Source organism: Copadichromis virginalis, linkage group LG20, assembly GCF_057382275.1.
Source record: "Copadichromis virginalis isolate Kocher_CV1m ecotype Utaka linkage group LG20, C_Virginalis_male_GT1.1, whole genome shotgun sequence".
Lineage (NCBI taxonomy): Eukaryota > Metazoa > Chordata > Actinopteri > Cichliformes > Cichlidae > Copadichromis > Copadichromis virginalis.
This window is the reverse complement of record NC_140637.1, coordinates 18,441,464-18,469,064: the sequence shown is the minus strand read 5'-3', so window position 1 is coordinate 18,469,064 and position 27,601 is coordinate 18,441,464. Positions and strand designations below refer to the sequence as shown.

The 27,601-nt window shown below is 39.3% G+C and overlaps 2 protein-coding genes across 5 annotated transcripts; both read left to right on the top strand.

Moving 5' to 3' along the window:
- Positions 1-63: 63 nt before the first annotated feature.
- On the top strand, positions 64-6,124 carry LOC146684620 (calcium-independent phospholipase A2-gamma-like). The gene is made up of 9 exons (XM_085443542.1): positions 64-291; positions 1,051-2,486; positions 2,621-2,773; positions 2,856-3,013; positions 3,588-3,682; positions 3,779-3,950; positions 4,048-4,105; positions 4,260-4,454; positions 5,252-6,124. The coding sequence occupies exons 2-9, from the start codon at positions 1,134-1,136 to the stop codon at positions 5,708-5,710; spliced, it is 2,643 nt and encodes an 880-aa protein (XP_085299668.1). The 5' UTR covers positions 64-291; positions 1,051-1,133; the 3' UTR covers positions 5,711-6,124.
- Positions 6,125-6,187: 63 nt separating this feature from the next.
- On the top strand, positions 6,188-26,185 carry nfascb (neurofascin homolog (chicken) b). Of its 4 annotated transcripts, none has more exons than XM_085443538.1 (29): positions 6,188-6,820; positions 8,287-8,392; positions 9,206-9,350; positions 10,186-10,313; positions 10,414-10,519; positions 10,623-10,813; positions 11,173-11,295; positions 12,390-12,608; positions 13,728-13,839; positions 13,998-14,185; positions 14,269-14,400; positions 14,497-14,640; positions 15,614-15,725; positions 15,815-15,978; positions 16,075-16,222; positions 16,378-16,502; positions 16,593-16,694; positions 16,822-17,019; positions 19,851-19,921; positions 20,018-20,240; positions 20,685-20,800; positions 21,556-21,766; positions 21,903-22,025; positions 22,265-22,438; positions 22,639-22,770; positions 23,018-23,087; positions 23,845-23,856; positions 23,986-24,021; positions 24,159-26,185. In XM_085443538.1, exons 4-29 carry the CDS (start codon positions 10,238-10,240, stop codon positions 24,388-24,390), a joined length of 3,540 nt encoding a protein of 1,179 aa, XP_085299664.1. In that variant the 5' UTR covers positions 6,188-6,820; positions 8,287-8,392; positions 9,206-9,350; positions 10,186-10,237; the 3' UTR covers positions 24,391-26,185. The 4 variants fall into 4 exon arrangements, with proteins under 4 accessions (XP_085299664.1, XP_085299663.1, XP_085299667.1 ...); XM_085443537.1 differs by having other exon boundaries at positions 8,287-8,521; XM_085443541.1 differs by lacking the exon at positions 11,173-11,295 and having other exon boundaries at positions 8,287-8,521.
- Positions 26,186-27,601: the final 1,416 nt, after the last annotated feature.

Here is a 27,601-nt window from a genome sequence, read left to right as displayed (position 1 = left end):
TCCCTAATTTTAGACTTGTGCTTGTCAGCAGTGACAACACATGACCTTAAGCCTGTGTGTCTTATTGAACACTGGCCGAGCCAGTTCGCACCCCCCATACACACCCCCAGCCCAGCCCAGCAAATGAGATTAAAGTCCTGCGTGTAGGAAGGATTGAATCAAGTGTCAAAACACAGCAGAAAAAAAAAGCGACTCTGACAGTCTGTCAAAACTGCTGTTCTGGATTTTAGAGAGCAGGCATCTGCACGAAGAGGAATTGTGAAGACAGGAAAACTTGGTGTTATGTTTCAGGTAAATCTTTAGTGTGTACGCTTTCAACACATATTCTGTCAAGGTTACATTTTCTGTCATTCGTGACCTCTCCTTGCTTAAGTGGAAGACTTTAACCTATGTCGATGTTTGATTATTGCATACCCGAGCTGTCTGCCTTTTAGTTTGTATAGCCACCTTAGTGCATGCACTTCATTTTACATGGTATTAACCATTCCACCATTATTGATAAGGATAAGAGATTAACTACAGGCAAAGCCGTGTGTGTGTGTTGTCAAAATGGAAATATGGAAGTACAGATACACCATAGAGAGTTATTTATAGGCCACGCTTTTTTCTGGAGGTTTCATGTTACATTCTTGTGGAGACAGCATAAGGAAAGAAAGGCACCAGGCTATTGTAAAACATGATGCCTGTAGTTTGATCAGTCAGAGTTGTTTATAGTTGTTTATGTGCATGTCATCAGCGCAGACAAGCTTTGGAAACATGAATGCAATAATTTTATAATTTTATGTAATATCCCTAGTATTAATATTTCATCTTTGACTCATAACTTTCCCATAATTAGATTTACAAGTAAAAATGACGAAACTATCATGAGCTGAACTTCTTTTTGTTATAATTAGCAAAGTTTCTGATCATGTATGACTACTAAAGCTCAACATGTCAATATCATGTGTCATGTAAGCATTTTGTTTAACACACTCCTGCAGCCACAGAGCGTCATTATTGTGTAGCGCTGACTTAGTTGTTGTTCAAATGTTTTGTTGACTTTTCCAGATTCCTGCTGAATATGCCACTGCAAGCTGACTCAGTGCTGAGTGATATTTAGGCTTTGACTGAGTGCCGCTCATCAAGACAACATGGGTCGTTACCTGAGCACAAAATTGTGTTCATGTTGTGTGAACAGGACATTGAAATTGTACAGCAAATATAAATACACAATGAACCTTCTCAGAAAGGACCATGGTCTGACTAAAGCACCACTCTGCCTTGACCTACATAGATATTTACAGCTGTCACCTCCCCAACCTTCCAGGTTTGCAACAAAAGCCACTTTTAAAAAAGTAAAGCACAGTGATACAACCTCTACCTTTTATAGCCTCCTTAGAGACCTTACAGAAAAGGCGAGACATCCTCAGGCTCTGCGTTTTTATTCATCTTCTAATAAGGATGTCTTCAAAGCCAAAGCTCCAGTTGGGATTTTTGACGAGGCTCAGAACAATTCTCTTTTAAGTTCGGTTGGAGGGTGTCTTGGTCAATCATTTAATCAATTGTCCAGACACATTAACATTTATTTCAAAAGAAAAGAAGTTTTAAGTCTGTCTGAAAATGCCAGTGTTGTCATGTCTACTCCAGAGTATGCTTGCAGGTCACAGAGGATTAGTCAAAGTCAGCAAGCAGCCACAGAGGAAAATATACCTGAAAGCAAAGACACAACACAGACCTTGAAATGTAAGGACAAACAGTGGGACTCTGTAACAAGTCATTCAACTCAAGAAACATCTGGACTGCAGTTATTTCACATCAGCTCTCTCACGACAAGATTTGGTGAGGGTTACAATTATGTTGCTCATCACATTAACACAGTTTTCTCTCAGGGTTTGGCAAAAGTTCAAAAGCAGGAGAATTTGGAGCCTCCTTCCAAAGAGACAAACAGAAGGGAGAAGAGACGAAAAATACAAATCAGAGGTAAACAGTCTCAAGTAAAGGCAGCACTGGAGCCCGACAGTAACTCCAGTACCTGGGAGGAAGGATACCTTCACTTTGCAAGGCACATTAATAAATACTTTGGTGCCAAAGTAACAGATGAAGCTCAGAATACGAAAGAACAACCTCTCATAGAGAAGGATTGGACTTACAAGAAACACCTTTTAACACAATCCACCTCACAAACTCACAGTGCCAGTTTACAACTGAAGCAAGAAGAATCTATCACCCCAGGAGCTGCAGGCAGTTTCCACAGCAGCTGTAATACAACTAAAATCAGTGAGAACTATTTCCAAACATCCCAACACATCAATCAGTATTTCCAGGGTCAAAGTGGAGTGAATGAGGACACTGAATCCCAGAAGTCCCCCAAGAGACTGAAGAGTGTATCTTTTATGGATTACCTCTGCAACCCCACAAGTACCATTCCAGAACTGCTGGGTGTTTATCGAAAAAGCAACTCCAAAACTGCCATCTCTGCCCCGCAGGCAGTATTAAATAAAAAGGTGAGTTAAAGTAACATTTTCATTAATTCCCAGTTAATGCCCTGATGAACTAAGTAAGATAAAAATCTGCTCTCATTAGTAAGAGGCTAAAATACATAAAAATGAACTTTGATGCGATTCTGCTTGTTTGTCAGCTTGTCTTGAATAGGAAACAAGCAGATGAAATGACATGTGTGTTCGCTGATAGCCTGAGACTGGCTTCTACTCCAGAAGATCTGACTGACTGCGTAGAAGCACTCAATGAACACCTTATCCACTACCCCTCATGCAAAGCCTTAATCTGGAAGGTCTGTTGAGAATTAAACACAAATACTTATATTTAACAGTTGTTTTAACCTCATTAAATTTAAAACATGATTTTGTTTCCAGGAGAAAATTGCAGTTTCAATGCTGAGACAACGGAAGAACTATGAACATAACCAGGAACTTCAGGCTGCATTAAGAGAAACTTTGGCTCTTATCGGATATGCGGATCCAGTCAAAGGCCGTGGCATAAGAGTCCTCTCAATTGATGGTGGTGGAACGAGGTAAATGTAAGAAAAAATAGATCATTAAGCACTCAAAACAACTTTAACTACACATTCATGAAGCATTTTGTTTAGTACACATTAAGCACCATAACTAGCTAACATTCATGGTCAATTCAGAATTACCAGTTAACCTAGCATGTATATCTTTGGACTGTGGATCACAGGTATTACTTGTATGTGAAGTGGTAAAGTACCTCCTTGAACTCTATCATTCAAAACCACCCTTTTCTTTGATTTGATCCATGTCGGTTAGGCTAAAATCCATCTGAATACATATAGGTGAAATCTGACCTGGTACAGCCTCTGTGCAGAAAGATTTGAAGCACCTGTACAAACTACAAATATTTTTCATTTGCGTTTCTTTTGTATTTTGGGTCACTCCAGGAAAAATCAATCAAATACATTTATTGTGTTTTTACTGCTGTTAAATGTCAAAATGGGTTTAATTTGAGCCAAACAGTATATAAAGGTTAAGCTGTGCCTGATGGTATCCACTGGTTCTGTGTATGACTATGCTAATGTGTTCATATTTCTGGGGGTTTATGTTTTCCTTTTTCTTTGCATTTTTCAGAGGTGTTGTGCCTCTTCAGATATTAAAGCTGTTGGAGGATCAAACAGGCAAAAAGATTCACCAGCTGTTTGACTACATCTGTGGAGTGAGCACAGGTGACATATAGTAAACTGAGACTAACATTTTAATGCATGCCTGTCTGAATCTACAACTCTATTTAAAATGCATGTCTCCGCATCTGTTTGTTGAAGGTGCTGTCCTAGCCTTCATGTTGGGTTTGGCCCGTTTTTCTATAGAAGAGTGTGCTGACATGTATCGTCGTTTTGGTTCTGAAGTATTCCGGCAAAACCCGCTGGTTGGTACTGTGAAGATGGGCTGGAGCCATTCTTACTATAACACTGAGACCTGGGAGACGATACTCCGGTTTGCACATAAGAGACACATTAAATGTGCTTCAGTCCTTCAAAGGAGTAAATTTTTAACAAGTTAATAAGACACTGCTTGTTTTCATTCTCATTAGAGAGAAGCTAGGTGATAGAGTACTTATTAAAACAGCCAGAGATTTCTTCAGTCCCAAGGTAAGAATATTGCACTTTCACAGAACACCAATAAAAGGACTTCCAAGCTGCTGTATTGGAGCACCCCGCTGTGGTGAGATTCCATGTTTTGATTCCAGCTTAAAAACTGGAGCTTGCACAGCTTTAACAATTGGTTTTGTTGGTGTCTGCTCAGGTTTCTGCAGTCAGCACAGTGGTAAACTGGGGTACCAGCCCTAAGGCTTTTGTCTTCCGCAACTATAACCACAAACCAGGTTCTCTCAGCCGTTACGCAGGAGGCTCAGGCTACCAGATGTGGCAGGCAGTGAGGGCATCGTCAGCCGCCCCAGGATACTTCCAGGAGTTTACCTTAGAAAATGACATTCACCAGGTTGTTAATGACAGTTTCCAATGTTGACATGTCCTTGTTTTGTCTCAAACGTGAATAGGCGAAATAAACATGTGATTAACTGAAGGACTATGAAGGGGGTGAAGGTTAACCTTACTTTTTGCTTTAAGAAAAAAAAAAACATTAATAAATAAAACGCCCCAATAACTAGTGGCAATTGTTAGCCATTAATCTTTTTTCTAATGACAGTCAATGAAGTGAACACAAAAATTGGTGAATTGCAGTGATGATGCAGGCACACACATAATAGATGTGTGTGCCTGCATCATCACTGCCTGCATCATCACTGCAATGATACAGGCACACACATCATTGCAGTGATGTGTGTGCCTGCCCCAATCTTCAGTGTAAGAACGTAAGTGAAATAGCATTAATGGAGTTGGTTTACAAGACCTTATGTGCAAAAAAGCTCCAAACAAGTGTTAAACAGTATAAAAGCATCATTGTAGGAGCTTTTCAGTGATGTCAACACACTATGGTCATCCTTTATATACAGTCTTTGGTTGGATACAAATTCCATACAAAAACCCAATTCAACATATCGCATTCCGTTCAGGAAAAAAGAAAAATGCCAGTCGCTCCCTTTCCTATCACTCACACCTTAATACTTTTCTACAATTCTTAAATCAAAAATATAAGAACCTCTGTTGATATTGTATTTGTTTTACTTTAAAGGAGTTCTAATCATTCAGGCTTTTTTTCTTAAGCTTTTTTGTGCAGGTTTGATTTGAACAAAATGCTAATTTCTCGGCTTTATAGATTAATTTGTGTCTTATTAGGATGGTGGAATCACCCTGAACAATCCCTGTGCCGTGGCTGTCCATGAAAGCCATTTGCTGTGGCCAAACCAGGACTTCCAATGTGTGCTGTCCCTGGGCACAGGTCGCTATGACAGTGCTAAGAAGGGACCTGCTACCTCCACGAGCCTGAGGGCCAAAATCAGCAATCTGATCTGCAGTGCCACTGACACTGAAGGGGTTCACACCCTTTTAGATGACCTGCTGGCCCCAGATGTCTACTTCCGCTTCAACCCCATGCTGAGCTCTGATGTGTCGCTTGACGAGAACCGGCCGCAGGCCTTGGACCAGCTGCAGAGAGACACACAGAACTATCTGGAGAGAAACCAGCCAAAACTAGCCAGACTTTGTTTAGTGCTTTCAGCAGAACGCTCAGTTATTGGGAGAACTAAGGACTGGTTCAGTGAGAGGGCCTGGGAGATGAAACAGAGATTGATGTGAGTAGGTGAGGTAAAAGATGTCTACAAAGAGATGTATATCATATGCATAGAAGCACACATAACAGAAACACTTTAAAGGCAACATCCATGATATAAACGCTGTTTGACAAAATTTCGTTTTTTGGCTTGTGGTATATGTCATGATTTTGAGTTTATGTGAGGCAACCAAAAGCTCATCATCTGAGCTTTGCTAAGCAGTTCAAATGTGCAAAGGTTTTGTGTGTTTTTGTCTGATCTTTTGATATATTTTCTTTTGACTTTATGACCTAGACAGAACAAATACTCACAAGCACTTTGATGCACTTTTTAAAAAATGCCTAATGTATAAATATAATTCACTATAGGTCTTTCTGTCTTTGAAAATCAAAGAATATTTATTTAAGAGTCTATGTTTCATTAAACATATTAAATGCCACTCTTCAGGGTTTTATTTTTCAGATTACTGCAGTCTTTAAAAGTTTATAAGTGAAAAAGAAGTCCTCCAATCACTTGACTACAATGGGTTAAATCCCCCCCATGTGCCTGGAAGCCGTGCCCCCGTGTCCACAAAAAGCTGACTTTGTTTCAGACAGAAACGCTTTGTCTAAGAGAGAGTGTGTATTCGTGCCAGCCAGTGTGAAGATACAAGGTCAATGACCCACCCCCCATCTACCATCTATCTCAAAATCAGAATCAGCACAGACAAAAGAAAAAATATCACCTCTTACAAAGCTTTAAATTATTTTTAATAGATGCTGGCTGGATGCCCCCAAAACCTAATCTGGTGCATGATATAGCAGTTCTGTTTTAACTTCCCACCCATCACAATGAAGATGACGTTATATTTATGTGTGGATTTCACAATGGATTTATTATAACAAGCTCTCAGGGCCTGTTCGCCAAGCGTGTGACCCAGGCTAAGGACAGCCATCCGAATCAGACTCCCTTGCCAGGCTCTGTCACCTTTTTTAACATAATGGAATAAAAGAATTGTACTATACTCAGATGTTGCTGGAGAGGTAAGGCACAGTGTGGACATGTTGCTGTGACAGAAGATCGGGAAAAGGTAGGGATCTGCTTTCAGCTGAACACGAAGTGGAAGAAGCAACCAAAGACCAAAAAAGACTTAAAGGTAGGATACTACACATTTACCAACTGTAATTAGGACTACAGTATATGTGGTGTTATAAAGAACATTAGAAAACTTTAGATTAGCATCAAGTGTCTTGTTGGGCCAATGAGTGTGTTATTCCTTGCATCTGTCTTTCAAGGAAGTCTTAATGATGTCATAGTGTGAACTGAGATGTGGGGCTGGTCGACAAATGCATCAGCAGATTTATGTGAGAGTGAGCACTATGTTGTGCAGTTCCTGCGCCTGACATTTAGAGAACTGATATGCATTAGCATCATTTTTGGAGCGGTGATGTTATAACATGAGGTGGATTCGGTGTTCATGCATGATGTCCCAGGAACAAATCCATATGACTCATGTAATCCTTTGGCTTTTCCTCTAACACCACTATCAGGTCCATCTTTTGAAATACCTATGGAAATGTGCCACAATTTTCTAGATTAATTGACACACAGAGATTTTGTACAGATGGCCACTGACTTCTTCCCATGAAAGTGACATTTGTAGTTTAATTAGTAAAATTTATAACATCTATGCATACCCCCATGTACTTTGTATTCAGTGCAAAATGACAGCTAAGGTACAGTAGCTGATACCTTTTAAATATTAAAATATGTGTGCATAAGATGTTAAACATTTAGATCTCATGTATTTAAAATATGGTAACATGTGTAGTCATACAAATATAAAAAAAATACAGATATTATATTGTATTTCATTCAACTGAGCACTTCTTCGTAATAAAGTGTATGCATTTTTTCCACATGGACATTTTTGGGGGAGAAATGTTGTTACAGTTTGCGCTCATCAAACTATAAAATGAGTATTCAGCTCAGTGAGGCAGTATTGTTTTGGCTGCACAGTGGTGATGATGTAATTTCGCACTGTGTCCTGCTCAACAGAAGTTTCTTTCCATCCTATTCTTCTGCTCTCTCTGATGCAGTGACGTCAAAGCGCAAACGATAGGTGCTCTGACTCTGAACAAGCATCTTGTGTGGTTGAACACTCCCTCTCACATGCCATCTGCTCTTACCCGAGCCCTGGGCACTCGTGCCAAAGGGGACCTACGAGCATAGAGACCTTTTTGTCGTCACCGAGCTGGCCTCGTCTGCCTCAGTGCCATGCAATCTGGTGCATGGCACTGATCACGGCTCACTGTCAGGCCTGCTTCAGTCCAATCTATGGGGGGAAAATGCTTATTCTGAGAGCCAAAGGGCTTAACACACCCCTTGTGCTTTTGTGTCCTATGTGAGCCAAGTCAAGATGTGTTTCTGATGTTAATGGAGGATTGTAATGGTTTCCATTGTAGATGCACTGATATTCTCTCTTCTCTGAATTCTTTTTATTCAGTAAAAAAAAGAAAGAAAAGAAATCTATTACCATGATAAAGCACTACTTAATCATAATATTTAGTTTTAAAGATTTGGAAATACAAATTTTGACTATACTTTTATTTTAATCCTTAGGTTGCAGTGCCACCTCATATTACCCCACCTCAACACCGAGCTATTGTTCTATCCAGTCGGTGCTGGTCTGTACATGCAGCATGTGAATGCCTGAAAGCCTACACAGGTCAGGACACTGTCAACAGCCGTGAGATGGCTTTTGTCTAACACAAATACAGCTTCTCCTGCATCTTTGGCACCTTCTAGAAAAGAAAACTGCTCTCCGCCTACCCCGTAGGATTTTCTCAGATGAATGGTAATGACCTTTTCCTGCTTTCCAATGAGTGTGAATGACTGAGTGTAGAAAACTCTCTTTCACAAAAAGTCAATCAAATCATAATTGGTATTTTGAAAAACAAAAAAACAAAAACAAAACATTAGTCTTGTTTCAATTGCCTTTGTCAGGATGTCATGTGATACGAGATGTGCCAGATGCAGTATTCATACACTGGAAACAGATATTGCTTTCATGCTCTGCTTCCCAGTTCTCTGCATTCAACAATAAAGCCCACATTTTGATGTCATCATAACCAGCAAGAATGCAAACTGTACAGAATCTGGGTTGTTCTCTGCTTTCATGTGGTCCAGCCTCATTTTTACTAAACAGATTTTGCTCACACCGAATCAAGCAAACATTTTTCAGCTGAAGAAAATACAGGTGCTGCCAAAATATGCTCAACCATGTGACAAGCCTCTCTTGATATACCGTAGTCATTTTTTAAAAGTTATTCTTTGAACTTCAATTTATTTATTGTGCAAAATTAGTTTTGTGACCACGTTGATGAAGTGTTCAGCATTATGACAGCCTGGTCAGAGCAGTGAAGTGGGTGAGGTGGAGGTGTTGTGTGGTGCTCATTCATTATTCATGAGATGGGTGGGCAGAGTGTAAGTGGCAGTGACGGACAGAAACTCAATTACTGATGTGTATGAACTCCTCTAGGGTTCTTGACCTGATATTTGAAGGGCTGGAGTATTAATTTCTACACTGCAAGAACAAGAATAATTTCCTGAAGTCATTGGATTATTGTTGCTGTGTGAAAGTAACAGAGATGGGGAGGAGAAAACCCTGATTTGGCACAAGTGAGGTAGGTTCGCATAACTTTTTTGTTTCGAAGTCCTGACACATTCCACAGTTCATTACATATTAATAGCAAACAGTTTTAAATATAGGCATCGAATGAATTGGTTTTTGTTCACACTGACAGATTAATTGTATTCGACCTTCAACATGAACTTAACCACAATTTATTCTTGTCAGGCATTCGGAGGATTCATTTACATATGTGGGAGGCAGTCACTTGTAGACAGCTTAATAACCACAGATTGTGTTGTTTGTGTAGTTTGCTCGCAGTTGTGAAAATATTCTGTTAGTAAATCTAACACAGCAGCAGCTTCTAAACAAGTGTTTCTAAGTACAAATACACATCACGTATACTGCAATTTTATGTCACTTCTTTTAGGTTTTCAATGGGAAATATTTTACTTACTACATCTACAAGATTTTTCCTTAAAAAGAAAACAGTTTAATGCTAATAGAGTTTTAATACTACATTGTTTTATAGTAAACCAGTTATTCCCACCCTATTATGCTTAGACTCAATTGTCACATGTTTCAGATATGTAATATCTGACTGTCAGATTATGCAGTATTTCACGCAAACAAGAAAAATACAAAACTGTGTAGCAAAAATTATGTTTGTCTTATTTCCATACTTTTTAAAAAATCTCATAACTGCACCTCAAGCGCCACTCATAATAACTACAATATACGGCTATCATTTGTCACAGGAAAATTTGAAAGTATATTTGCTTAGGTACAGTTTAGATTGTGAACTATGAGTAAAATGTTTTCTTCACTTTATAATTTGTTCAAGATGTAATGTCTTCTAGATGTCTTGTGTTACTTTTCGTTCAAACTAGGAGTAGAGAAATAGGTGACCACAATCAATTCTGGACTAAATGAAATATAAAGATGGGGACACTGGTCAAACCAGCGCTGCTGCTACTTTTATGGCAGAGTGTTGGGGCTTTGAACGTCCCTCTCGAAGGTAAGCGAATATCTTAAGACCATTGGCTAGTTGTAAATTTATGTCTATGAATTGTTTTTTCACATTACTTCTTAAACTGACTTTATTTCTCTGCCTGCAGTCAGACAACCCCCTACTATCATAAAGCAGTCAATGAAAGAGCACATTGTTGACCCCAAAGGGACCATGGTAATAGAGTGTGAAGCCAAAGGAAACCCTCATCCTATGTAAGACCTAAATAATCCACTGAACTGATTTTTTTTTTAAACTTAGATTGGCAAACCACTGATTTTTTTTTCCCGGCCTTTTTTCATTTGCTCATTTATGAAGTTTCTCATGGAGGCGTAATGGGAAGTATTTCAATGTGGCACGTGACTCTCAGGTGTCAATGCGCAGGCGCTCAGGGACTCTGGATATCTATGCCCGGAACAATCCAGAAAAGTATGAGGCAGAGTATCAATGCATTGCCTCCAACCAGTATGGATCTGCATACTCCCACAAGATCATACTACAATTATACAGTAAGTTTGTCTGAATCTAGCAGTGAAAAAGATATACAATGACTTCAGTGTATTGGTTAAAAATATCTGGGATGTATAAATAAATGACAACAAACTGTTTCCATCCCAAAAGGCTTTCATTGTTTAAAGAATAATTTGCTATGGTCTTTTCCATTTATTAAATTAAATTTAAACTTAAAATACAACTAGAAACACAGAAAACCAGAAGATCCAAGACCCAAAACAACAATATGTATATTAAATATTAGCAAGTATACCAGTAATTGGCATGGGGCCAAAACATCCAGCATCAGCCAGAATTTAATGAGCAGTGTCAAGCAAACTTTGCAGCTGAGAGGAGTTTGATTCTATTTGTGCAGGACCCCCTGTGTGGCCAAGAGAGATTGTGGAGCCTGTGGTGGTGAGTGCTGGCTTACCACTTGTCCTGTCCTGTGACCCTCCACCTGGCCCACTTAAACCTGAAACATACTGGATGTCCAGTTGTAAGTGTCTGATACCAAATGAAATGCTAGATCAAGTCTAGGGTCAAATGAGCAAAAACAGGAAGATTTTGATCATGTGGTATCTATGTTGGCCCTAAGAGGTCAAATGCACTGCAACCTAAGAAAACATCAGCAAAAAAAATAATGCTACAAAAGCACTTAAAACACAACAAAAGTGGAATAAAACATAATGAAAATAGAATAGAGGGAGATAATAGCATGATGTAACAGCTTCAGATTGCACTGATATGCACTGAGAAGAACTGCAGGATTGATCTATGTTGTGAGGGAAATGAAGATGCAAAGTTTTGTGTGTTCTAATCGCATGATTCATATAATACTGTAAATACATGCTTGCTATTATTTGTAACCAGTTCCATCTGTCACGGTGGGGTGTGCCGGTGTTTTAGAAACAGGACCCAAAAGCAGAAGCTGACAGAGGAATTGCAGGTTCTAACACAAAACGAGCCTTTATTTTGGCTGAAAAAACAGCAGCAAACAAGAAACTATTAGAAAAAAAAACTAAGAACACTATGAAAAAACTGTGAACAATATGACAGACTATGAAAACTGTGGAGAGAATAACAGACAACCTGACAATGAAACACAGAAAACAGAAGACTTAAATACACAGGAGCTGATCAGGGGAAGTGAGAACACATGGGGAAACAGCTGACTGAAATTAAGCATAATGACTCACAGGGACATGAAGCTAAACACAGTCACAAAAACACCGCAGACTCTTTCAGAATAAAACGGGAGACAGGGAAAAATACAATAATCCACGAAATAAAACTAAAATACACACACCACTGGGTCTCAGTACCATGACACCATCAGGCTACTGTCTCACCTAAATAACTTCTATTGTTTTATGAGCTTTTGTGGTGTTTTTCTACATCTGTTGTGTTGTATTGAGGCTTCCACCGTGACTTTTTTTCTACTTCTGTTGTATTTTGTGCACTTTTGATGCATTTGTCCATTTGATGGCATTTCCTTGGGTTGCGGTGCATTTTACTTTTCAGGGCCACCATTGGCATTACACTTCTAAAGCAATGTGAATAAGGAATTTTTAACTCTGTCCTTCATTTCAGGTTCATATGCGAGACCTTTCAACTGGCCCATTCAGACAGCTTTCCCCACCATGCAGCCTGTGCGGCAGGACCGCAGGGTTTCCATGGGAGTCAATGGAGATCTATATTTCTCTAATGTGTTGTTCAATGACTCTGTTGCTGATTACTGCTGTAATGCCCGATTCCCGTACAAAAATGTCATCCAGCAGAAGATGCCTGTAGTTGTGAAGGTGCTTACGAGTGAGTATAACTGTGTTCATAATTATTTCTAAATGTCCTACATCCTCAAGGCTTTTCAGTTTGGAGGTTCTGCACAATATCTAATCCTGAAATCAGCTGGAACCACTCTTCCAGTTTCCCTTTCACAGCACCTAATAGTCCTATTACATGGGTCTACTACTGGGACCCTTCTGGACTTTATCCTCCACATCTGCTCCTTTTAATATCTCAGCTCTTGGTACTTCTTAGTTCCATTGTGCTAATCCTTTAATGTGGCTGTTGGCTGGTATTAGTTTATCTATCAGAGCTGCTATCTTTGGGTTCTAGTCAACCACTAGTATTTCAGACTGGTTTGCCAGAAACTGTCTGGAAGCTGAACTTCTGTAGAACCTTACCCCTGTTTTTCTTAACCATCTTTAGAGGTGTCTCCCATCAGGACTGGAGATATTCAACTACATAATCATGATCACATGATACTGTATGCTGTCCAAGTTTGCATCGTACAGCCTGCTACTATGTGCTGGACATAGCATTTTTGCACTATCTGCAAACTGGATCCTGTATGGATCTGGTGCTTAGGCAGAGTCTCTGTGCTGTCCTTTAGACTGCCTGGTAGGATGTCAGCCACTTCTTCTGTCTGTTAGTAATACAGCCCATGGAGGGGGTGAGGTCTCCCACAATACTATTTTGCCCCGTGTCTTGTCATTTTGCTCTTATTCCAGATCACCTTTCTACCATTTGTCACTGTTTGAAGCCACTTTATAGGCACCCACCCAGCCCTTTACACATAACATGCAAATAGCACAGGTACATTTCAGACGTTGACCAAACATAGAGTACAGGCACAGCACATTAATAAATGCAGTAGACAAAAATTAATCAAATAACAAGTTGGGATGTTAGCATATGTTGTTTGAAACACAGGAAGATGCCACTAAATATAATCACTACCAGCACATGACAAATTAAAATCCTATTCCTTTTGGAGCTAGTTTAGCTCACTGGTTGAGTAGGTGCCCGTGTGCCACAAGGCTGAAATGTTAATTATTAATCTTTTATACTTGCTGTTTTGGATGAGGAGTGTGATGACTCAATGTTTGAGGTATTTGACGGGGATTTTCTGGTTATTTTTCTCCAAAGCTCATGCAGTGGTTGAGGCTGCTCCCACCTGGCTGTCTCCTACAGGCTCATCAAGCTCAATATTGGTCCTGCAGGGGGAGGAGCTGCTCCTGGAGTGCATTGCTGCAGGAATGTGAGTCTTCAATAAGGATCACACACACAAAAAAATTTCTAATTTCAAGTTTATGCTACAAATGATTATACAACAGTTTATTTTGTGTTTAGTGTAAGTATTTTCACCTTGAATTCATGAAAGTTATCCTGTGTAAAGCCTTGTTTGTGATTATTAAGGCCAACTCCTCACATTACCTGGGCCAAGGATGGAGAGGACTTGCAAGTGGCATCTCGCATGAAAGTGAAGAACTTCAACAAAATGATTCAAATCCCAAAAGCATCTTTTGAAGATGCAGGTGAATACACCTGCACTGCTAAAAATAGGTTAGGCTACGCTGAGCACACAATAACTGTCAGGGTCAAAGGTGAGTTCTTCAGAAACATAGAGTATTTTATGTTTGCACTGATCATTATAATCCAAACTAATAACATATTTTCTGTTTGACAGCGACTCCTTTCTGGTTGGAAAAACCCACCAACCTGATTTTGGCACCAGAGGAAAATGGACGGTTGGTGTGTCGCGCTGATGGGGCTCCTCGTCCCACAATCAGCTGGTTCATTAACGGAGAACCGATTGAAAGTATGTTTTAGGAGATCTTGTCTAAAAGGCATAAAAATGAATAAAAAAATATTGTGCCTAACTTTTATTTTTCCTTTTTGGTGGGGTTTTTTTCAGCTGCTACACCACTGCCTAACAGACAGGTTTCAGGAGAAACGCTAATCTTCCGCAGTGTAACAACTGAAAACACTGCTGTCTACCAATGCAATGCTTCAAATCAGTACGGCTACTTACTGGCCAATGCATTTATTAATGTGCTACGTAAGTTACCAGCCACTGTCATTCATAACATTAATTAAAACAGAGTTATTTTTAAAGAAAACGAATGTGTACACTTATGTCTGCATTTTTATTTTCTTAAATATGAACAAAATTATAGCAGAAGTGCTGCTACATATCTGGCCAGAAAGACCAGTACCAGTGTGTTAATTTGATAGTTCAATAAAAGGCTTCATTTGGTTAAGAGTGAGAAAAAAAAATGAGTTCACGTTTGCAATTTTGTCTCGTTATACAATATTTTAAAAAACAAACAAAATGCTAGATTTTTGCAAATATTTCTGGGTGTTTTCTTGTTTTTTTTCTGTGCTACTTGAACACTAAAGTGGCCCTCCAATGAGATGACAGTGCCAGCAGTGGCCCACAGCTCATTTAAGTTTGAGACCCCTGCTTTACACCGATTTATAATTACTCATTTGAAAAGTTACTCTTTAGGAGAGTGAAACTGTTTGTTAGCATTTTTTTTTTACTTTCTTTACTCAAAACTACATTTGAAAATGTAATAGGTCAATTTATTAAGCACAATAGGCAGTCACAGTTCCATATTTTATATAGTAAATATTACATTTAAATAATAATCCTTTAATTTCGCTGCCGATTGTTTTGACGTAACATTGAGTTTTTATGTGTATCAGGTTTAAAGATTTGCAGTTCAGTATAGGCTTAGGATAATAAAGAGTAATAAAATCAACCATGCACATCTATCAACAATGGCAAAATACTTAACAAATTATGTAGTTCAGTTCTTACAGATGAGGGTTTAATTAAATAATCACATTTTGGACCGGTCATTCCCTATCTGAGGTAGAAATAACACGTTTTTCTACCGCTCGTGTCCTTGCCATGATGCATTGTTTAGGCCAAATTTGCTTTTTTTTATATCATGGGAGAGTATACTGGGTGCATATTGAAGTCAAATAATCACTGATGATGCTGCAGTTGCTCCCTTTTCCCATAGATGCAACGCCACGAATCCTTGGGGCAAGAAATGAATTCATCAAAGTGACTGAGGGTAGTCGTACCTTTTTAGATTGCCAGTACTTTGGTTCTCCAGTGCCTGAGTTGAGATGGTAAGATGGCGTGTGACACTGTTATGATTTATAAATCCACTCACAGTAAGTGTGTGTCTTAACATATGTCCATGCTTCTTCTTACACAGGTCCAAATATGGGCAAGGAAATCTTGAAGGAAATCGTTTTAAAACCCACAGCAATGGGACTCTGGAGATTAAACATATCAAGATAGAAGACCAAGGAACTTACGTGTGTGTAGTCAGCAACATTGCAGGGAGAGATGAGGATCAAGTCAGAGTAGAGGTCAAAGGTGAAGAGTCATTAAAATAAAAAATAATTGAATTGGCAATAAAATTTGACATAATTTTTTTTTCATTGTACATTATTGTATTTATTTTGTTTGCAGAACCCATATTAATTGTCACAAGACCACAGAGTATGAAAGTCATGCGTGCAAGTGATGTCCGCCTGGAGTGTGGTGTAACAGCAGATGTCACGACTCCTATCACAACCACTTGGCTGAAAAACAAAAAGCATCTCACTCTTGGTTGGAGGTAGGATTATTGTGTATTATTTACTGTTAATTAAAGTACATTTATGCATATATGAGTACATATATGAGGCCCGTTTGTGCAACTAAGTTCATATTATTAGTTTCAGTGTAATCAAATGAGCTTCTAGGTCTCACCAATTTTATTCAATTTCTCAGAATCTCAATGGATGAATCAAATCTAGTGATTACTAATGTAAACACAGGCGATGAGGGAAATTATACATGTGTCATCAAGAGTGAGCTTGAACAGAAATCTGCCTCAGCACACCTAATGGTGATGGGTATGAAACACTGAAACCAAAGATATTTTATCAACCATATGACATGCTGAAATGTCTTTTTAATTATTTCTGTATTTAATTTATTTATAGACCGTCCAAATCCTCCCACTAACTTGGAGTTATCTGATCCATATGAACGTACTGTAAGACTGAGCTGGGTTCCTGGAGATAGCAACCACAGCCCCATAACAGGTAAAAGATGAAAACTCAAAAAATTACAAAAGTAAACACTTTTTTAAACATTATTACCATTTTTGAGGACTCTTTTGCTGTATTGACTAGCATTTTGGTTGTTTTTGCATTCTTTGTTCTCTCGCAGAGTTCTTAGTGCAGTATGACGACGATGATTGGTTGCCTGGAAAGTGGAGAAATCTTTCAACGTACCCAGGGAACCTCAACTCTGTCATTTTGCATCTCATACCTTTTACGTACTATGAGTTCAGAGTCATCGCTATTAACGAAATTGGAGCTAGTCGCCCTAGTCGTCCATCTAAGCGTTTTCAGACCAGCGGTGCACGTGGGTGTCATATGTTTTTGTTTGGGACAATAAATACTCAGAGTAAAGACTGGGATATATGACAATGTTGTGCAAAAGTTTTGAAGTACCTCTTATTTCTTTATATTTTGCTAGGAAAATTGTAAATGTGTGGAAATACAGTATATGAGGCAAAAACAAAGCTTTTATAAGTCTAATGAGCTTCAAAGTTAGTATTTGGTATGACCACCTTTATTATTTAACAAAGCCTGAACTCTCTTAGGCAAGCTTTAATGTAATTTCTATAGGAAATCTTCTAGAATAGTTCTCTTTTTGGATATTTGCAGTTTTTTATTTTTCTGTCAAGAAGATCCCTACAAGCTTCAATAATGTAGCTTTCCAGGCTCTGGGGAGGCCAATCCATGGTTGAAGTGTTCCATTGTGTGTTTTACTATCCAGGTATGCTTTTAGTGCACTGGTTGTGTGTTTGAGATCATTGGCGTTGCTGAATAATGAAGCCATTGCCAATCAAATGCTTTCCAGATTATACGGTAGCTCATCTGTCATTACATTTATGCTATCATAATTCCATCAATCATGACAAGATCTCCAACACTGCTGACTGAAATGCAGGACCAAACCATGACAGAGTCTCCACCATGTTTTACAGATTTGAATCATTACTCCACAAATCGCTACCTTATCGTGGTGGAGGGGTTTGTGTCCCAGGGATCCCAGGGGCTATGTTGTCTGGGGGCTTTTGCCCCCTAGTAGGGTCTCCCATGGCAAATTGGTCCTGGGTGAGGGACCAGACAAAAAGCAATTCAGAAGATCCCTATGAAAAGACCATCGAGGGAACAGTTCACCCTGCCCGGGATAGGGTCACAGGGGCCCCGCCCTTTAGCCAGGCCCGGGGAGGGTGCCCGAGGGCAAGCATCTGGCCTGGCCGGGCCCCATGGACTAAGGCCCGGCCAGGCACAGCCCAAAAAAGGGACATGGGCCCATCTTCCTGCAGGCCCACCACCCGCAGGAGCCACCGTAGGAGTCGGGTGCAATGTGAGCCGGGCAGGAGCCAGGAGCGGAGGTCCTGGCTACCAAGACTGGCAATTGGGACATGGAATGTCACCTCTCTGGTGGGGAAGGAGCCTGAGATAGTGTGTGACCTCACCTCAACGCATGGTCTGGGCTCTGGAACCAGCCTCCTGGAGAGGGGCTGGACTCTGTCTCAGTCTGGAGTTGCCCCTGGTGAGAGGCGGCGGGCTGGGGTGGGTATCGTGGTATCCCTTGGGCTTGGTATATTGGGGTTTCTCCCCAGTGGATGAGAGGGTTCGTTCCCTTCGCCTTCGGGTCAGGGAATGGGTCTTGACCGCCGTCGGCACTTATGCGCCGAGCAGCAGTTCAGAGTACCCAGCCTTCTTGGAGTCCCTGGGTGTGGCACTGGAGGGTGCTCCTCCTGGGGACTCCGTTGTCCTACTGGGAGACTTCAATGCTCACGTGGGCAATGACAGTGAGACTTGGAAGGGCGTGATTGGGAGGAACAGCCTCCTGGATCTGAACCCAAGCGGTGTTTTGTTATTGGACTTCTATGCAAACCACAGTTTGGCCATAATGAACACCATGTTCGAACATAAGAGTGTCCATCAGTGCACGTGGCACCAGGACACTCTAGGCCACAGGTCGATGATCGATTTTGTAATCGTATCGCCAGACCTGAGGACATGTGTTTTGGACACTCGGGTAAAGGGAGGGGCTGAGCTGTCAACTGATCACCACCTGGTGGTGAGTTGGATCAGGTGGCGAGGGAGGACGCTGGACAGACCTGGCGTGCCTAAACATACAGTGAGGGTGTGCTGGGAACGTCTAGCAGAGGCCCCAGTCCACGAGATCTTCAATTCACACCTCCGGCAGAGCTTCAACAGCATTCCGACGGAGACTGAGGACATTGAGTCCGAATGGACCATGTTCAGCACCTCCATTGCCGAAGCCGCTGCACTGATCCACGGCGTCAAGGTACTTGGTGCCTGTTGTGGTGGTAATCCCCGAACCAAACGGTGGACCCCAGAGGTGAGGGGAGCCACCAAGCTGAAGAAGGAGTCCTATCGGGCTTGGTTAGCCTGTGGGACTCAACCAGTCTACATGTGTTTTGTGGACTTGGAGAAGGCATTCAACCGTGTCCCACGGGCTTGCTCCAGGAGTATGGGGTGTCTGGCCCATTGCTACGGGCCATTCAATCCTTATACAACCATTGCAAGAGCTTGGTCCGCATAGCCGGCAATATTCAGACTCATTCCTAGTGGGTGAAGGGTTCGCCAGGCCTGCCATTTGTCACCAATTCTGTTCATAATTTTTATCGACAGATTTTCTAGGTGTAGCAAAGTGGCGGAAGGCTTTCACTTGGGTGGCCTCAGGATCTCCTCTCTGCTTTTTGCAGATGATGTGGTTCTGTTGGCTTCATCGGGTGATGGCCTCCAGCTTGCCTTGGAACGGTTCGCAGCACCTCCAAATCTGAGGCCATGGTCCTCAGCCGGAAAAGGGTGGAGTGCCCACTCCGGGTCAGGGACGAGTTCCTGCCCCAAGTGGAGGAGTTTATGTATCTCAGGGTCTTGTTCTCGAGTGATAAAAAAAGATTTGTTACTTTTGCAGTTATTTTTTCCTTTTGAGTAAATAAATGACAAGTAATAAGTTAATCACTAAAAGTCCCAGAAATAAGCTTTTAGATGTTTTGCAAAACCAGGCACCTCCCAACTCCCAACTTCTGATCTTTATGCTAAGCTAGGTTCCATTAGCTAGCTAGCTTATGTTTCAACTGTAGTAAATGTATCTCTCTGAATCACAAACAGTTTTTCAAAATTGTGTTCATTTTTTTTGCACAGCTCCAGATATAATCCCAAAGAATTTAAAAGGCGTTGGTACATGGAGAAATAACATGGAAATCAGCTGGGAGGTAATCAGAATTTACATAATCCTTTTATTTATCACTAATATCTTCACATATCTTCGCACAATAAAGCTTTCTAATTTTATAAAAACATGCTTTTAGCCTCTAACCTACAGAGAGTGGAATGGACCCCATCTAAAGTATCTGGTCTGGTGGAGAAGGAGAGATTCTCGAGAGGAGTGGAAGAATGCAACCACTAAGTGGCTAAAATATTACATCTATGATGCGGATACCTTTACTCCTTATGAGATCAAAGTCCAGGCAGTGAATGACTTTGGGCTGGGACCAGAGTCTTCTGTTGTCATTGGTTATTCTGGTGAAGGCCGTACGTACCTACATTTCTTTTATCATAACATAGTAAGGAGTAGGAATTTTGGAAGGAAATCAATACATGTTGGTGAACTTCATTGTACTTCGGTAGATTCTCTGCTTCACTACATTAGAGATTACAGACTGTTCTATAGATAGACTTTCTTTAATTTGGTATAAAGCACCATCTAAAGCCAGACTGTTCCCCTGATTAATTTTTTGCATTTAGTTTTTTGTCAGACTGGCTGTCAGCTGATATTCAATTTACAATAATGGTGGGTGTTCAGTATTAACATGGGCAGAATCTCAAATAATGAGGTCAGTTTACATCCAAGTATTCCTGGTGAGACAAAAGCAGGGAATCATGAATAATTTCGGAGGAAAACGGTTTTTGTCATTACATGTTTTATGCTCACTGATAGCAAAGACGAAATTCAGTGCCATCTCTGTTTTCCCCAAGGCCCAACAACAGCACCCCTGAACCTGAGAGTGTCCGACATCGAGAGCACTCAGGTGACTCTACACTGGGATCCAGTGACAAGTGACACAATTATGGGAGAACTGAAAGAATACAAGGTGAATTCAGCATTTGATAATGGACAGTAAATTTGCACTACATTTTTATTTATTGACATTCAAAACTAAGGGCATTTAATCATTTTAATTTAATGAAATGCAGCTGGTGATGAACGCAATCAAAAGACTAAAATATGCCAGGTTTCATTTGATATAATGGTGTCTAAAACATTAATACCAGCTGAGAAAGAAGTCTCAGAGTGTGCTCTGTGTGAAAAGTTATATACTATACATCTAAAAGAATCAAATGCAAAACAGTTTTTAAGCTAACCCAGTTAACCCATTCTGCATTTTCCATAATTGCCATTCAGTTAAATTACATTTTGAGCTGTTGCTTTATCATTTGATTTCTAAAATTTCATTTTTCACTGTATTATCAGTACACCGGGAGAGCAGCTTGCAGCAACCACATTATATATTAAATAGTGGGCCTGACCATCCAGTAATTAATCAGTTACACTATACATTAGATGTTACTGAAATTCTGAATAATAATATAATTTTTTATGTATGAACTTATCTATCTTTTCGGCTAATTTCAAGGAAAAAAAAAACCTTTACCCTCATGTAAAAGAAACTCTGGCTTAATTGGTCTGTCATTGTTTTATCTGCTTTTGCCATCTTAAGAGGAAATCAAGCTTAGGTTGATAAAATCATACAGTAGAAAGAGTTTCATGTTGCTATGTAACGTGAATACTCGATTGCTTGTTTGGAGAGCAGAAGATCTAAAATGTGTGTTGTCTCTCGTCTCTCAGGTCTACTACTGGAGGGACAGCAGCCAGCTGAGGTGGCATTGGGTTGACAGAGGGATGAAGTCCAAAGAATTTCCTATCAATGGCCCAGACCCCTCTGGGGTCCTTGATGAGCTTATTCCCTACAGCAACTACAAAATGTACATAGTTGTGGCAAACAGTCGATACGAAGGGCCGCAAAGTAATAACATACATTTCTCAACACCTGAAGGAGGTAAAAGTGTTACCACTTTGTCAACAAAACAATAATTTTAGAGATTAGCCTCTATCAATCACAAGCAATTCACAAATTAATGTGTTTTTCCTCCCCCTGGTATGTTTATCATCTGCTGCTGTGTTCTCTCCTGTAGTACCATCTGCTCCTAGATCCTTCAGGATCCAACAGCGACATCTAGACAGTATTTATGTTGACTGGGGCCTGCCAGCAGAGCCCAATGGCATAATTACTGGGTATTCCCTCAAGTACCAGACAGGTATGAGCTGAAAACACTCTGAAAGAACAGGAATCTGATTATTCTAGTAAAGCTGGCAAAGGTCCTCATCTATGTAACTCAACAGTGCTCTTAAATAAGCACTCAAAGATCAGAATATGACTAAAGCACGTTCTTATGAACACTTGCATAGTCACTCTCTGAGTAGGGGAGGTAGTTAATAGCTCAGCACCAGTATCAACAGTTCTCCCTATAAAAGGAAATGCCCACTCTCTCCACAGTGAACGCCACCAGGGGAGAGGAGCTGCGAGTTGAAGAGCTTCCTCCTAATGTGACAAGCTTCTCAATCCGCCGATATGACCGATACACTCGATACAGATTTTCTGTGGCAGCACGAACTCGCCTAGGGATAGGCGAATGGCATACAGAGGAATCACCCCACTACACTACAGAGAGTAATTAAGTCCTTTCTTCAGCTAAAACTGCTTAAAGCTGCTCCATTGTCACAAGGGGTCACAGCAAGTAGCTCAGCACATGCCCAGCAAATGTGTAAATCACAACACTTTAGAGCCACCTACTCAGACAAATAAAATAAACACTAAATGACTATGTTCACGTTGGTTTACTTAATGATGTGTGCCCTTGCATGTCTCAGTTTATGCTCAGGATCAGGTGGATATCACCACTCAGGGCTGGTTCATTGGGATAATGTGCGCTGTGGCTCTCATCGTGCTAATCCTTCTCATCGTCTGTTTCATCAAGCGGAGCAGAGGAGGAAAATACCCAGGTAGGGTGGTGATGCCTAACTGTAGCTGTAGAAAAATTTTAAGGCCTTACATTTTGTAGTGTTGGTTGAATAGAATTTTAAAACATCTTGGGTGTTGTCATTTGGGATGTTTTACCAAATTTTAATACAGTATAAAACAAACAATTAATTTATTTTTTAAAAAGAAATACAAACTATCAAAAAAATTGTTAGTTATAGTCATATTCAGGCTCCATGGTGTTAATAAAGCTCATTGGTACTATTTCAGTACGGGATAAAAAGGACATTTCACTGGAGCCGGTGGATGACAAAGATCAGGAGGGATCATTTGATTATCGGTAAGTTTTACCTTCTCTGGAAAATGAATGAATTTTTAAATTCAGACACTAACAAAAACTTTTACTGCTTCTCCCTGAGGGAAGTTGTGATTTAACAACACCTCAAATCAGTAAATAATATTATCTTACCAAACTGCTTTACAAAGTATTCAATGTTTGCAATGTTTCTTAAGTCATGTAATTTATTTTGTAATTGCACAGTAATAATACTCGACAAGGAAGATGTGTATTATGTTTGTTATTGTTATACTGTAACACTGCACCACACTATCACTGTTGAAAACTATAACTAAAATTAAAACTTTGAAACCCTGAAAAATTAGATAAAAACAGCCTATTTGTTTACCTATTATCCATTTGCTCCTGTGCATTTTTCTCTTGGTTTCATAAATTAAAGCTGCCCAGTGGAACTGCTGTTCCCGTGTCCTTCATCATAAACACGTTACACTTAACATTTTATTTTGCTAGCACATTGCACCCTCCTTCTGCATGTATGTGATCAGTGGAACAGCAGGGAACTAAATACTTATATACCATTATTTCTTTATAACTTTAATGTTGATTTAAAACTCCATTGGGTATCTTTAATTTTGATTAGATTTTAGCATCACAATGCACAGGTTCAAATCTTATTTTCATTTGATTTATAATAACTCTTTGATCATAATTACATTAATCTGTGTTTTTCTTTTTTTTACTCTGCCTTTTCTATCTAAACCCTTCCCCTCCAAAACCTCAATCCTTTTCTTTTTCAAAGATCCCTTGAAAGGTATGAAAAAAAACAAATATTGACACTTTGATATTATACCTGTGCGATCCTGGAAAGATGCAAAAACTGTATTTGTACTTGCAATATGTAGTCAGTCCTCTGACACACTGAATTCTTTTCATATTTTAGAATAGCACGTGTGTCCACTCTCCCCTACCCTCGCAGGTATGATCATTTAGTACTGCAAATTCTTTACAACTACTTTATAATAAGATTGAATCATTTTATTTTTTTATCTTTTCCATAATATCTTGAGTTTTTATTTATTTTTTAATCATTCATTCCTTCATTGTTTTTTGTAGAGAAGAGGAACGAGGGCTTCAAAGAGGTCAGCCATCTATTGAGGCAATGATGAAGCGATCAGACAGCGATGACAGTCTGGTGGAATATGGAGAAGGGGGCGAGATACCATTCAATGAAGATGGCTCATTCATTGGCCAGTACACAGGAACCAGGAGAGACGTCAGGGAGTTGGACTTTGGTGGAAGTCTGGAGCTGCACTCACCAATAAATACCATCTACTCCCTGGCTTAACACTCAGATGTCAGACTGTGCTTCTGAAATACACAGAGCTATTTGTCATGTGGTTTCACTATCCCTGCATCCTCCACCTTCAATTTAGAACCTGGAGGAACTTTTATTTGTCAGCAGGACACAGCTTGAGAGTAAAGTGCTGTTTAAGCCCTCCCTATCCTTGCAGACAGCACAACTTTCAGGCATTTATGGAATAAAATGTAGAAAAGTTGGAATAATTTTTCTATAGAGATGTGATTTTCTTTTTAAACAAAGCTTTTATCTCTTTTGTAAAGTACAAATATACATTGTTCAGTTATCCTATTAGGAAAGAGACACTTGCTGCGGATCACAGGAGATGGAAGTGGAACAGTTTATCATGTTGATAAAAATGGGTTACAAGGACTGATCTAGATTGGTTCTATCATTTTTTTTTCCTGCTAATTTCAAGAAATCTATTATTTTTGAATACTTGCAGTTTCATAGAAGGGAAGTATCCTACTTTCACCTGAAGGGGAACCATCTATCAATTCAATTTTTTTCTGCTTATCCAATTCACAGTCGCCAAGGGGGCTAAAGCCTATTCCAGCTGTCCTAGGGTGACAGGTGGGCTATACTCTGAACAGGTGCCCAATCTGTCACAAGGCTAAAATGCAGGACAGACAACTAGTCACATTCATACCTATGGGCAATTTAGATAATAAAATATCCTAACCTCATGCCTGTCTTAGGACTATGGGAGGAAGCCAGACTACCCAGAGATAACCCACACAGACATGGAGGTTATCGTGTCCGCAACTGTGCCACAAAAAGGGAACTACAAATAAAGGAAAATAAAATCTCTCCATGGACTAACAATTCATTTGTCAGTTTCAAATCTGATTCTGTATGAAACAAGATGTCAAACCATTTGAGGAATCAATTGTGAGCCATAAATCAACTATAAAATCAGAGGTCACACATGAACCGGTCTCCTAATTTCACTCACAGTAAAAATGATTAATATTTATGTAACAGCAGGTTTTTTTGTTTTTTTTTTGACTACTAATGCCACCTCTGTATTAAGACTGTTATATCTGATTTTAAATAAAGTGAAAGTATTTCTAGGATGTTTCATATGACTAAATATTGAAACCAGCTTCTGTATCTTGGAATTTTAAAGGGATACCCAAAACTTTCTTTTATTATCATTCTTAGAGTTAGCTTTTAACATCAATTTAGGGTTAACCACTGTAACACATGACCACAAAATAATGTTCAGTCATGTTATTGCAGAGTGGAAAGAACATGAGTAACGCACACATGTCCAGATGTTACAGTCACATGAGATAAGTATATATATATATATATATATATATACTTATCTCATAGTGTAATCTATCATTCTAATTGTCCACAAGGATGTTTCACAAGTGGAAAACATTCATGACAGTTGGTGGTCTTCCCAGTCAGCTTAAACTTTGTCAAAATTGGGTCATGCAACAGGGCAATGACCTCAAGCACACCATGAAATTTACAACAGAATGACTGAAAAACAACAGAATGAACGTGTTGCAATGGTCCAAAGTCCAGCCTCCAGCTTAATCCAAATGCTATGACAAACAGGAAAGTGAACTGAACTTAAGCAACACTAAAAAAAAGAGTGGGTTAAAATTCCACCACAATGATGTGAGAGGCTGCATGACTGAAAGTCATACAGAAAAACATTAATATGTTATTGCTCCTAAAGGTGAATCTAGAATCTAATTAATCTTTCATACACTGCTTCTGCATTTTGGCTTGATTTTTGTTAAATAAATATTGACTTCATATATTATATCATGTGTTCTTGTTCACTTGAGGTCGTTTTAAGGCTCAATGATGGTGTTAAAATGACAAAAAATCGAATTGAAAGACACTGTTAATTACAAATTGCACTAAAAAGATAAAAACACTTTAATTCCCCTGAACCTTGGACAATTCACTACGATGTGGCAGGTTCACTGTAATCCATCATTACACCATTGGGGATTAACTTAAAGACAAAACGATATGTTATCTAAAATCTTTCTGGTTTATCTGCTATAGCTCTGAGTTATCTTTGTCATGCCCCTCCAATCAAGCATACCTAGGGGTTAGCTGGTAATGTTAAAGGGTTCAAGACTATGAGAGAGCTGAAAGAAAAACAATGTTAAATGAACTTCAAATTATCAAAGATGTTAGATTTGGATCAGAAGGTTCCAAAACTAGATAAAAATTAATCCTTTGGAGGTTTTTAATCATGTATCATATAATAACATTCACTGAGCTTATCAATTTACTTTAAGTCTTTTATTTAGAAAAATATATGTTGAGATTAAAGAAAAATAATAAGCTGTTTTTTTGTTTTTCTTTTGTTTTTCTGTGAGAGGAAAAACATCTAATAATATCCTGAAACTGTCTTTCTTGTTGTTCTTATCCTTCTGAAAATGTTCATCTTTAAGCTTGGGACTGATAAATGCCAACAACTGAACAACAACTGAACAACTACAACAATGATCCAAATCATTAATTAAACCTCTATTATCAATTATTTTATCAATTACATCTCATTTATAAAGGTGATTACGTGTTTATCATATAAAAATTACAGAAAAATGATCATCTTTGGGTTTCGGACTGATTATTTGTAATTGCAAATAAACACCAACAAACTATTTTTTATCGACCAAATGATCCAAATTATTAAATAAACCATCAATTATTTGATCAATTACTTCATAAAATAATCTCATCATTAATAATCTCATTGTTTACAAAAGTGATACAAAGCTGCAGCGCTAATTTATTTGAGGCATAACACGAAGCAACAGTGTGTAACTAAACGAAAGACCACTTTGAAGTTTGTTGTTAGCTGTTTATCAAGACATTTCTATGGAAACCAGTATGATCATGATGTTCTGTAAAATACGATGCATCGGCTCACAATGTTATCAGGTCCTCTTATCAGCAGGAAATGATCTGAGGTGATTTCACTGTAGCAGGTTGAAGAAATTTGGAGTCAGATTTATCAGGTAATAAAAGCTATAAGCAGTCATCTTATGACTGATGCATTTATTACATTTTGTTGGCACACAGCCTTTGTCCCTGTCCTATCGGAACTATAAAAAGGACTCCCTAGAATATTTGTGTCAAACTACCTGTGAAAAGTTCATCATCAGCGCAAGAAGGTTTTCGTGACTTTAATATACGTAGCAGCAGTTCACAGAAGAAT

Excerpts from the sequence above, each read along its gene's own strand:
- LOC146684620 (XM_085443542.1), top strand. The coding sequence starts at position 1,134 with ATGGGTCGTTACCTGAGCACAAAATTGTGTTCATGTTGTGTGAACAGG. Across the intron at positions 2,487-2,620 it reads AGGCAGTATTAAATAAAAAG|CTTGTCTTGAATAGGAAACA; the intron begins GTGAGTTAAAGT and ends CTTGTTTGTCAG. Across the intron at positions 3,683-3,778 it reads CATCTGTGGAGTGAGCACAG|GTGCTGTCCTAGCCTTCATG; the intron begins GTGACATATAGT and ends TGTTTGTTGAAG.
- nfascb (XM_085443538.1), top strand. The coding sequence starts at position 10,238 with ATGGGGACACTGGTCAAACCAGCGCTGCTGCTACTTTTATGGCAGAGT. Across the intron at positions 10,520-10,622 it reads AAAGGAAACCCTCATCCTAT|TTTCTCATGGAGGCGTAATG; the intron begins GTAAGACCTAAA and ends TCATTTATGAAG. Across the intron at positions 20,801-21,555 it reads GAGAACTGAAAGAATACAAG|GTCTACTACTGGAGGGACAG; the intron begins GTGAATTCAGCA and ends CTCGTCTCTCAG.